The 12271-nt window shown below is 46.0% G+C and overlaps 1 protein-coding gene and 1 pseudogene across 1 annotated transcript in view; one reads left to right on the top strand and one right to left on the bottom strand.

Moving 5' to 3' along the window:
* Positions 1-12271, top strand: part of LOC138079868 (solute carrier family 23 member 1-like) — a 66047-nt gene that overhangs the window by 47979 nt on the left and 5797 nt on the right. The window contains exons 7-11 of the mRNA XM_068972621.1: positions 992-1148; positions 1821-2074; positions 10094-10258; positions 10636-10744; positions 12004-12099. Coding sequence (XP_068828722.1) covers positions 992-1148; positions 1821-2074; positions 10094-10258; positions 10636-10744; positions 12004-12099 — 781 coding nt within the window. The remainder of the gene's footprint in view (positions 1-991; positions 1149-1820; positions 2075-10093; positions 10259-10635; positions 10745-12003; positions 12100-12271) is intronic.
* On the bottom strand, positions 6325-6835 carry LOC138080166 (small ribosomal subunit protein uS19 pseudogene; annotated as a pseudogene).

Genomic DNA, 12271 nt, shown 5'->3' with positions numbered 1-12271 from the left:
TCTCCTGCGGGAGCAGAGAGCTTGCCCCAGGTTGCTGCAGTGGTGGCCAGTGCGGGACAGCTTCCTCGTGTTTCCCGGGACATCCTCAGAGCATGGCCCTGGGGGAGATAGCCAGGATCACCACTGTGGGTGCAAAGCGAAGGGCCAAGACGCTTAGGTTCTTTCTCATTGGTTCTTTCTCATTGGTTCCTGGATGATTCAGATGGTGCCTCCTTTTTCAGAGCCTTCTCTGTTGAATTTGTCCCAGTCTGTCAAGCAGGCGCAGTTGCCAACCCCATAAAGGTGTTTTCAGGTTTGATTCACCTATGAACTACATTCTGCATTATAAAAAAGATACTTCCATAGAATGATCTCATTGATCCTTTTTCACTTGGGAACATTGCTAAAAATACAGATGTCTGGAGTTCTACCACCAGAGATTATAAATCAATACATCTGAGGGTGGGAGGGGGATTCAGGATTGGGAGCTTGTATACACCCCGTGGTGGATTCATGGCAATGTATGGCAAAACCAATACAGTATTGTAAAGTAAAATAAAGTAAAAAAAATAATAATAATAAATAAATAAATAAATAAATACATCTGAGGACCCCACTTTAAGAAATCCTGCTTCAGGCTCTGCAGAGCAATGGCTGAAATTCCATTGTATACATGAGCAAACTGAGGCTCAAGGAGTTTGAAGCAAGTCATGTGACCAGCAAACAGTAGAAAGGGAGTCAGCTTGCAGTCCTCCTGACCCAGGCCTTGTCCGCGTTCCTAGACTTTTCTGCCTCTACCCGGCATAAGGCCTCCCTCCGGTCTATTGTCTGTATCCCTTCACTGCGTTACTCATCCAGGGACACGCAGATTTCTGTTACCGGAAGGGTTCCTAATCCAGCACTTCCTCACTTTGAAGAGCTTTCCTGAATTCTCTCCTTTGCCCAACCCTGCTGGGAGGTGTGGACAGGGGCAGGGAGTGGGACCAGGTGTGAAGGGCACCTCCCTCCGCAGGTACTGCTGGGGCTCTGCATCTCGTGGCTGCTCTGCTTTGTGCTCACAGTCACCGAAGCCCTCCCTTCAGCACCCACAGCCTACGGGTACCTGGCCCGCACTGACACCAAAGGCAATGTCCTGAGCCAGGCTCCGTGGTTTCGCTTCCCTTACCCAGGTAATGAGAAGACTGGGCCCTTATTGCCTGGGACACATGCTTCCTAGGTCTGTCCATGGGGCTCAGGGCACCAGAGCGGGTGGTGAATAGAGCCAGGCGGTGGGGGGCAGAATCTTCTCCAAGGGATCTGACAACAGCCTGTGGTGGGGAAAAGCACAGAGGAACCCCGACCTCTAGCCAGTATCTGGGTCTCCTCCTGGACTTGGTGGGTCCCACACAAGGGAGGCTCAGGACTGAATGAGAACATTTCTGGGTTGGAGGTCAAGGCCATCCCTTAGGCCTCTTCTGGTCTCCTTTCCCTGCAGTTCTTGGCTCAGGTTGTGTGAATAAGCACGTTTCAGTGGTGATAGGCAGGGGTGGCCTCATGGGCTAGGGAGCTACGGCCTCCCTGAGTATCTTGACTTCAGAATGCTTCAGGGCCTTCCTGGGAAAAGATCGGGTTGCTGGCTCTTTGTGCGCACTGTGACCTCAAGGTCAGGGCATCTGATCTACCCTCAGGGAGGCATGGGTAAGGCAGGGGTTCAAGACAAAGTCTCAGGACAGTTGTGGGGGCTGGAAGACGTGTTGCCCAGTTTTTAAAGCCTTCTGGAGAATCCTCTCAGAAAGAAATTATTTGGGGTCCAGCAACCTGTTGTCTTCTGGGTTAATATTCCCTCTGCATTGCATTTTCAGGTCAGTGGGGCCTCCCCACCGTCAGCCTGGCTGGGGTCTTTGGGATCATTGCAGGGGTAATCTCCTCAATGGTGGAGTCAATAGGCGATTATTATGCCTGTGCCCGCCTGGTGGGGGCACCACCCCCTCCAAAGCACGCCATCAACCGAGGCATCGGCATCGAGGGCCTGGGCTGCCTGCTGGCAGGGGCCTGGGGGACAGGGAATGGCACCACCTCCTACAGCGAGAATGTGGGTGCACTGGGCATCACCAAGGTAAGGCTGCAGACAGTGGTCCATGGGTATGTGTGTGGCAGGGGTGGGTAGTGGGTGTGCAGGCTAAGTACCTGGATCTGTCATCCATGTCGTAGTCTCTTACTGTTGCTGCAACAAATTACCAAAACCTTAATGGCTTTCAATAACCCAAATTTATTATCTTACCAATCTGGAGGTCAGAACTCCAACACAGGTCTCACAGGACTACAGTAAAGGTATTAGCGGGGTCACATTCCTGCCTGGAGGCTCCAGGGGAGAATCCATTGCCTTGCTTTTTCCATCATCTAGAGGCTCCCCACATCCTTGGCTATGGCCCCTCTCCCCCATCTTAAAGCCAGCAACATTGCATCTCTCTGACCTTTCTTCCTTTATCATGTCTCCCTTTGACTACATCTGGGAAAGACTATCTGCTTATGTGGGTATGTGTAATTAGATTGGGCCCACCTGGGTAATTCAGGATGCTCTCTCCATCTCAAAATCCTTCAGTCCCCTTTGCCATGTGAGTTTTGGGATCAGGATGTGGACATCTCTGAGGAGCCATTATTCTGCTTACTGTTCTCAACCTTCTTGGTTGCGGTCACCTGTACCTCCATGTCCCAAGGGTACCTCTTACTTAGCATGGCCTCTGTGATGTTCAGTCCACGCCCCTGTCTTACCTCTCCTCCTTGTCTACCTTGTCCTAGTGAATTCACCCAGGGCATCCTTATCGTCTCTGTCGTGTACCCCTCACAGTGGATTCTGTTTTCTCAGTGTGCCTGTGGCCCTCCTGTCCTCTTTTCTCCAAGCAGGACCACAGCTTGATCAACCATCTGAACATGGCAGCATCCCTAACTATCTCTTCCCAGGACCTTGCCCATCTCTCATCTAGCTGCCATGTGGCTGCCCAAGGATCTTTCTAGAACCCAATTAAATTAGTCCCTACTTAAAATCTCTTCTGGAAAAAAAAAAAAAAATCTCTTCTGGGCTCCCATTTTCCACAGGAAAGCCCCATAAGTTCAGCATGAATTCTTCAAGACGGTGCTTTCTAAGAAGGCTTAGAAAAGAATATTATTACAATGTTGCTTTCCTGTCTGCTTCAGTGCAGAGGTGCCGGTGTTTCTCAGAACAAGGGAAGTCAGCTTTGGAGAATACAGAGCCTGCTACTCATTTCCCTTCTCTGCATTTTCTGATCGCTCCCTCAGACCTATCCACCTCTGTATCTGCATGACCTCGGGCCCACAGTGGGAGCTAAAGCGTGTGAGCAACAGCAGAGCCAGCACCCACCCCTGGAGCAATTGACACCATGGACGCTTGGGTATTTTCCCAAAGTTTCCAAACCTTTAGTGCAAGTGAAAGGGATGTTTTTCCATGTGAGGACCACTGACCCACACAGAAATATAACAGGAATGGGCTATATGAGTAAAAGGCAGCAACTATTTTTTCTGCTAAAGGAAGCAAATATCATGCAGAACAGAAAATTATACTCAATAAATGGAACAAAAATTTTTTTGATGTATAATTTCTAAATTAAGGCTGTTTAGAGTGTCAGACTTTATCTTTTTAGGCTCCAAAATCACTGCAGATGGTGATTGCAGCCATGAAATTAAAAGACGCTTACTCCTTGGAAGAAAAGTTATGACCAACCTAAATAGCATATTCAAAAGCAGAGACATTACTTTGCCGACTAAGGTCCGTCTAGTCAAGGCTATGGTTTTTCCGGTAGTCATGTATGGATGTGAGAGTTGGACTGTGAAGAAGGCTGAGCACCGAAGAATTGATGCTTTTGAACTGTGGTGTTGGAGAAGACTCTTGAGAATCCCTTGGACTGCAAGGAGATCCAACCAGTCCATTCTGAAGGAGATCAACCCTGGGATTTCTTTGGAAGGAATAATACTAAAGCTGAAACTCCAGTACTTTGGCCACCTCATGTGAAGAGTTGACTCATTGGAAAAGACTCTGATGCTGGGAGGGATTGGGGGCAGGAGGAAAAGGGGACGACCGAGGATGAGATGGCTGGATGGCATTACGGACTCGATGGACGTGAGTCTGGGTGAACTCCGGGAGTTGGTGATGGACAGGGAGGCCTGGCGTGCTGCGATTCATGGGGTCGCAAAGAGTCAGACACGACTGAGCGACTGAACTGAACTGAACTGAGAGTAGAAGGAAGGAGCAGGGAAGAAAGGTACATGCTGCTGCTGCTGCTGCTGCTGCTGCGTCGCTTCAGTCGTGTCCGACTCTGTGCGACCCCATAGATGGCAGCCCACCAGGCTCCCCTGTCCCTGGGATTCTCCAGGCAAAAACACTGGAGTGGGTTGCCATTTCCTTCCCCAATGCATGAAAGTGAAAAGTGAAAGTGAAGTCACTCAGTCGTGTCCGACTCTTCATGATCCCATGGACTGCAGTCCACCAGGCTCCTCCATCCATGGGATTTTCCAGGCAAGAGTACTAGAGTGGGGTGAAGGTACATGAGCAGGCTGCAAATCCAGTTGTTCAGTTGCTCAGTTGTATCCTACCCATTGTGACCCCATGGACTACAGTTCAGTCCAGTTGTTCAGTCATGTCCAAATCTTTGTGACCCCATGGACTGCAACACACCAGGCTTCCTGGTCCATCACCAACTCCAGGAGTTTACTCAAACTCATGTCCATCGTGTCTGTGATGTCATCCACCCATCTCATCCTCTGTCATCCCCTTCTCCTCCCGCCTTCAATCTTTCCCAACAATGGAGTCTTTTCCAGTGAGTCGGTTCTTCCTATCAGGTGGCCAAAGTATTGGAGTTTCAGTTTCAGCATCAGTCCTTCCAGAGAAGATTCAGGACTGATTTCTTTTAAGATTGACTGTTTGGATCTCCTGTAGTCCAAGGGACTCTCAAGAGTCTTCTCCAACACCACAGTTCAAAAGCATCAATTTTTTGGCAGTCAACTTTCTTTATAGTCCAACTCTCACATCCATACATGACTACTGGAAAAACCATAGCTTTGACTAGACAGACCTTTTTGGTGAAGTAATGTATCTGCTTTTTAATATGCTGTCTAGGTTGGTCATAGATTTTCTTCCAAGGAGCAAGCATCTTTTAATTTCATGGCTGCAGTCACCATCTGCAGTGATTTTGGAGCCCAAGAAAATAAAATCTGTCACTGTTTCCATTGTTTTCCCATCTATTTGCCATAAAGTGGTGGGACCGGATGCCATGATCTTAGTTTTCTGAATGTTGAGTTTTAAGCCAACTTTTTCACTCTCCTCTTTCACTTTCATCAAGAGGCTTTTTAGTTCTTTCCTTTCTGCTATAAGGATGGTGTCATCTGCGTATCTGAGGTTATTGATATTTCTCCTGGCAATCTTGATTCCAGCTTCTGCTCCATACAGGTTGGCATTGTGCATGATGTATTCTATATATAAGTTAAATAAGCAGAGTGACAATATACAGGCTTGATGTACTCCTTTCCCGATTTGGAACTAGTCCGTTTTTCCATGTCTGGTTCTAACTGCTGCTTTTTGACCTGCATACAGGTTTCTCAGGAGGAAGGTAAGGTGGTCTGTTATTTCTGTCTCTTTAAGAATTTTCCAGTTTGTTGTGATACACACAGACAAAGGCTTTAGCACAGTCAGTGAAGCAGAAGTAAATGTTTTTCTGGATTTTTCTTGCTTTTTCTGTGATCCAGTGGATATTGGCAATTTGCTTTCTGGTTCCTCTGTCTTTTGTAAATCCAGCTTGTGTATCTGGAAGTTCACGGTTCATGTACTGTTGTTGAAACCTGGCTTAGAGAATTTTGAGCATTACTTTGCTCTCATGTGAAATGAGTGCAATTGTGCAGTAGTTTGAACATTCTTTGGCATTGCCCTTCTTTGGGATTGGAATGAAAACTGACCTTTTTCAGTCCTGTGGCCACTGCTGAGTTTTCAAAATATTGGCATATTGAGTGCAGCACTTTCACAGCATCATCTTTTAGGATTTGAAACAGCTCAACTGGAATTTCTTCACCTCCACTAGCTTTGTTCGTGATGCTTCCTAAGGCCCACTTGACTTCACACTGCAAGATGTCTGGCTCTAGATGAGTGATCACAGCATTGTGGTTATCGGGGCCATTAAGTTCTTTTTTGTATAGATCTGTGTATTCTCTCCACCTCTTCTTAATATCTTCTGTGTCTGTTAGATCCATACTGTCCTTTATTTTGCCCACCTTTGCATGAAATGTTCCCTTAGTATCTCTAATTTTCTTTTTTTTCTTTTTTTTTTTTTAGAGAAATCTCTGCTTTTATTGGCCAGCAGGTTACTCGAGGGGGATGAAGCGGGAGGAATGGGTGGCCCCCGATACCAGGCCGGCGGTGCTTCACGGGCTTGTAGGTGATGGAGAACTCGCCTAGGTAGTGGCCAATCATCTCAGGCTTGATTTCCACCTGGTTGAAGGTCTTGCCGTTGTAGACGCCAACCATGCTGCCCACCATCTCGGGCAGAATGATCATGTTGCGCAGGTGCGTCTTCACCACCTCGGGCTTCTCCACGGGCGGCGCATCTTTCTTGGGCTTGCGCAGCCGCTTCAGCAACGAGAGCTGCTTCCTCCGCAGGCCGCGGTTCCGCCGCCGTCGCTGGCGCGCGCAGCGTAGCTGCATCAGTTGCCCATAGGACATGTCCGGCAGCTGGTCGAGGTCTACGCCGGGGTCGGTGGACTTGCGGAAGGTCCGCTTCTTCTTTTGTTCTACTTCCGCCGTCTTGCCGGTTCTTGAGAAAGGATCTTTCGTTCTCTCTCTAATTTTCTGGAAGAGATCTCTAGTCTTTCCCATTCTTTCGCTTTCCTGTATTTGTTTGCACTCTTCACTTTCTTATCTCTCCTTGCTATTCTTTGGAACTCTGCATTCAGATGGGCATATCTTTCCTTCTCTCCTTCGCCTTTCGCTAGTTCTTGGTTCTCTCCTAGTTGGTGGGGTGGGAAGTGGGGGACAGTGGACAGCGGGAGGTGGTGGTGGCAGCGGAGGAAGTAGGTTGGTCGGAGACTTCCCATCACTTCTCTAGGGTGTCCTAGCTTCCAGCCCAGAGGTCAATCCTGAGACCAAAAGAGGCCCAGGGCTGCGTGGTAAATTCTGTGGTGGTAGGATTTGGGAGGACCTGCCGCTTATGAGATCATCAGTATATCCAAAGGGCGTTGGTTGAACCTGACAAGTTGATTTATTGTGCTTAGATTCATGCTTAGTTCCCACAGTTCATTGTTAGGGTTGTAAACAAAACAGAAGTTTCCTTTGATGTGGTAAATTCTTTTTTTTTTTTTTTTTGATAGGCAAGAAGTAGATTTATTAATATAGGATAATTTTAAGAGATGCAGCGGGCACGCAAGGGAGGCCTGCTGATGTGGTAAATTCTTATCAGATGTTTTCTTATGAAGTCAGGTAAATAAATTGTGCTCATGGGCTTCTCAAGGCAAGAATACTGAAGTGGTTTGCCATTCCCTTCTCCAGTGGGCCATGCTTTGTTAGGCCCTGAATAGCAGGGGCACGCCCTTCAGCCACTCCATGTGGCCGGAGGACGTGACTGGTGGCTGGAGAACGTGACTGGTGCCCTGGCTGTGCCACTGCTGGTCCTCGCTGAGCGTGTCAACCTTCACCAGCCACCAGGTGGCAGTCAGTGGCCAATGTGCTCTTAAGCTGGGAAGAAAAATAAGCAAAGGTAAAATCTGCTACTTTATCACTGCACTAACAGACTTCAAGTTGTTGACACTGGAGTATCTTAAAATTTTTAAACATTGTGGTAAAAGAATAACATAAAATCTACAATCTTAATATTTTTGAAGTGTGCCATTCAGTACTATTAAGTGTATCCACAATGCTGTGCAACAGATCTCCAGAGCTTTTTATTCCTATCAAACAAACTACCCTGGAGTATCATTTTAATGTTTTTGTTTGTTTCTTTGTTTTGTTTTTTACATTTTGGCTGGGCCACATGGCATGTGGGATCTTCGTTCCATGACCAGGGATGACACTTGCACCCTGGGAAGCCCTGTCAAACATTGCCCATATACGCATGGACTTATTTGTGGGCTCTCAATTCTGTTCCCTTGGTGTACGTGTCTATTTTTATGCTAGCACCATACTGTTTTGATTACTATAGTTTTGTAATATAGTTTGAAATCAGGAATTGAGATGCTTCCAGCTTTATTTTTCTTTTTCAGGATTGCTTTATCTATTTGGCATCTCTTGTGCTTACATAAGCATTTTAGGGGGCTTCCCTGGTGGTTCAGATGGTAAAGAATCCCCCTGCAATGCAGGAGATCTGGGTTTGATCCTTGGGTTGGGAAGGCTACCCACTCGTAGTCTTGCCTGGAGAATCCCATGGGCAGAGTGTCCTGGTGGGCTACAGTCCATGGTGTTGCAGAGAGTGGACACAACTGAACAACTGACACTATACTATTATATATAAGCATTTAGGATTTTTTTTCTATTCCTGTGAAAATGCTGTTGAAAATTTGATAGGGATTGCATTGAATCTGTAGATGGCTTCAGTAATATGGACAGTTAGCAATACTAATTCTTCAAGTCATGACATAATATACCTTTGCATTTATTTGTGTCTTCTTCAATTTCTTTTATCAAAGTCTTATAGTTTCCACCTCCTTGTTTAAATTCATCTTTAAATATTTTATTGTTTTTGATGTTATTATGAATGGGTATGTTTTATTTCTTTTTTAGATGTTTTATTATTAGTGTAGAAAAATGTGACATTTCTGTATGTTGATTTTCTATCCTGTAACTTTACTGAATTCACTGTTTCTAACAATTTCTTAGTGGAGTCTTAGGATTTTCTACATATGAGATCATATCATCTGCAAATAAAGATAATTTTACTGCTACCTTTTTTATTTGGATGCCTTTTATTTCTTTATGTTACCTGGTTCCTATGGCTGTGGACTTCCGGTAATATGTTGAATAGGAGTGGTGAGAGTTGGCACCCTAGTCTTGTTTCTGGGCTTTTTATATATGCCTTTAGGTACATTCTTTCTATATTTGATTTGTTGAAAGTTTTTTTTTTTAATCAAGAAAGGATGTTCAATTTTGTCCAGTGCTTTTTCTGCATCTGTTGAGATGATCATATATTTTTATCTTCTATTAATGTGGTGTATCACATTTACTGATTTGCATATGCCAAGACCTCCTTGCATCCCAGAGATAAATCCCACTTGATCATGGTGTATGATCCGTTTAATGTGCTGTTAAATTTGGTTTGCTAATATTTTGATAGTTTTTGTATCTATATTCATCAAGGATATTGGTCTGTACAGTTGACCCTAGAACAATATGGGAAATGGGGTGGGATTAGGTGCACCAACCCTCCTCGCAGCCAGAAACCCTTGCATCACTTACAGTCAGGTCTTGGTACATGTGGTCCCTGCATGTCCGTGGTTCCATCATATCTGTGGTTCCACATTCACAGTCAGCCTACCGCGGATTGTTCAGTGCTGCAGCGTTTACTGCTGGAAAATATCTGCATGTGAAGGAAGCTACACAGTTCCAAATCATTGTTCAAGGGTCACCTGTACTTTCTTTGCTTGTAGCGTCCTTATCTGGCTTTGGTACTGCCAGGGTAATGCTGGCCTCCTATAATAAGCTTGCGAAGTAAGTATCATTAATTCCACTTGATAAATTTGAAGGCTGATATTTGGAGAGGTTAGATAACATGCATAAAGCCGCACAGATAGTTAAAGGCAGAGTTGGAACTGGCTCTCAAACCCCATTCTTAAGCATTGGGCCACTCCTTCCCAAAAGAGACTTCTTGCCACTTCTTCACAAAAAGATGCCCAGAGAAGGAGCACTGGAGTCCGGACTTGAAGATAGGTATGAGAGCAGCAGAGAGGAGAGGAGAGGGCAGAGGCCAGGACCCAAGGTCACACCCTCATTCTTTCCCTAGCCCCATAAGAAGTAGAGGGGGGTCCTCCTGCAGGTCCCCTGAAGCTGTTGTTTGTGATTCCCCAGGAAGAGCACAGAGGTCTCCAGGGCATGTGGCCTGGCTGGAGCTCAGCCACCATCTGTATCCCTTCTTCCTGAGTGCTACAGGTAGGAAGCAGGATGGTGATTGTCGTTGCGGGCTGCGTGCTGCTCCTGATGGGCATATTTGGGAAGATCGGAGCTGCCTTTGCCACCATCCCGACACCCGTGATCGGAGGCATGTTCCTGGTGATGTTCGGGGTCATCACTGCCGTGGGGATTTCCAATCTGCAGGTGAGGAAAGGCACCCTTGGAAAAGCAGCAGCATTGCATCTCCTGAGAGGAGCCCATGGGATGGAGATGAATGGAACAGGCTGGGGACAGGGAGAAGGGAATCTTCCAGTCCCAGCAAATGCACCAGCGCCAAATGGAGGGAAGAAGTAACCAGGAGCATCCAAACTTCTGAAAAACAAAATTGCATCTGTTTGGATTGGATTATCCAAACCACTCAGCTCCCAGGGTCAAGGGGGAGTTGGGACTTGACTGAGAGCCTGTGCCCTCTGAATCCGACTTCCCCCTCCACCCTCCAGTGATGGGCGAATAGGGGGCACTTTGGAGGGGTGCTTGGTGTTCAGTATAGGTGCTGATGGCTCCGGGCCTCTCTCTTGCAGTACGTGGACTTGAACTCATCCAGAAATCTCTTCATCTTTGGCTTCTCCATCTTCTGTGGGCTTGCCATTCCCAACTGGGTGAACAAGAATCCAGAGAGGCTCCACACAGGTGATTCTCCATCTCTAGACTGTGACCATTCCAGGAGCAGAGCCAGTGGGGCCCTTGGTTCCCGGGAATTCCTGTCACTTCTTTTAAATTAACTATAGTCACCATGTTGTACATTACATCGCCGTTACTTATTTCCAGTTTTGTTGAGATATAACTGGCATACATCACTGTATGAGTTCCAGGTATACAGCATAAAGTCTTGATGTACATCCATTGTGAAATGATTACCAAAATAAGTCTAGTTAACACCCGTCATCTCATATGGATACAATAAAGAGAAGTGGGGGGAAAAAGAAAAAAAAAATTCTCCTTGTAGTGAGAACTCTTAGGGTTTATTCTGTTAAGAACTGTATGGTTAACGTACAGCAGCATTAACTATAGTTCTCATGTTGAACATTACACTGCTCATACTTATCTCATAACCGGAAGTGTGTACCTTTTGATCACCCTCCTCCAGCGCCTCCTTCTTCTCCCACTTCCCACTTCTGGTAACTGCAAATCTGATCTCTTTTTCTATGAGTTGTTTTTTTTTTTTTAAGAGTCTACATATAATAAGTGAGATCATACATATTTGTTTTTCTCTCTCTGATTTATTTCACAGCACAATGCCCTCAAGGTCTATCCATGTTGTGTAAATAGCGACATTTCATTCTTTTCCTTATGGCTGGATAATATCCATTGTAAACATACACATTTTCTTTAGTAGCTCATCCACTGATGAACACAGGTTGTTTCGATATCTTGGCTGTTGTAAATAATGCTACTGTGAAGGTGGTTGTGCATCTGTCTTTTTGAGTTGGTGTTTTCATTTTCTTTGAATAAATACCCAGAAGTGGAATTGCTGGGTCATATGGATGGACAGGGAGGCCTGGCATGCTGCAATTCATGGGGTCACAAAGAGTCGGACACAACTGAGCGACTGAACTGAACTGAATGGTAGTTCTATTTTTAATTTTTTGAGGAACATCCATATGGCTCTTTTCCATATGGCTGCACTAATTTACAGTCCCATCAATGACGCATAAGGGTTTCTATTTTTCCACATTCTTGCCAACACTTCTTAGTTCTTTTTGGTAAAAGCCATCCTCACAGGTGTGAGATGAATATCTCACTGTGATTTTGATTTGCGTTTCCCTGATATCAGTGAGGCTGAACACCTTTCAGGTACTCGTTGGTCATCTAGACATCTTCTTTGGAAAAGTCTCTGTCAAGATCCTATGCCCGTTTTTAAATCCCTGTCACTTTTGTCTCCACTCTAGGGATTATTCAGCTGGACCAAGTCATCCAGGTGCTGCTGACCACGGGCATGTTTGTTGGTGGATTTCTGGGATTTCTGTTGGACAACACCATCCCTGGTAGGGCTCATCTTTGCCCTGTAAGCTGGCAGTTTGGGTAGACGGTCAGCATTAGGGCCACCCACGTTGCTTCCCTAGCCCCAGTTCCCATGTGAGGCTGGCTACAGCATACCCTGAGCGGGTCCAGGGTCTGGGTGGGTGATTTAAAGTCCCTGTCTACAAATGTAATCAC

The sequence above is a fragment of the Capricornis sumatraensis genome, chromosome 5 (genome assembly GCF_032405125.1).
Source record: "Capricornis sumatraensis isolate serow.1 chromosome 5, serow.2, whole genome shotgun sequence".
NCBI lineage: Eukaryota > Metazoa > Chordata > Mammalia > Artiodactyla > Bovidae > Capricornis > Capricornis sumatraensis.
Note: the sequence above shows the minus strand (reverse complement) of the source record. Positions and strands in the feature narration are given on the sequence as shown.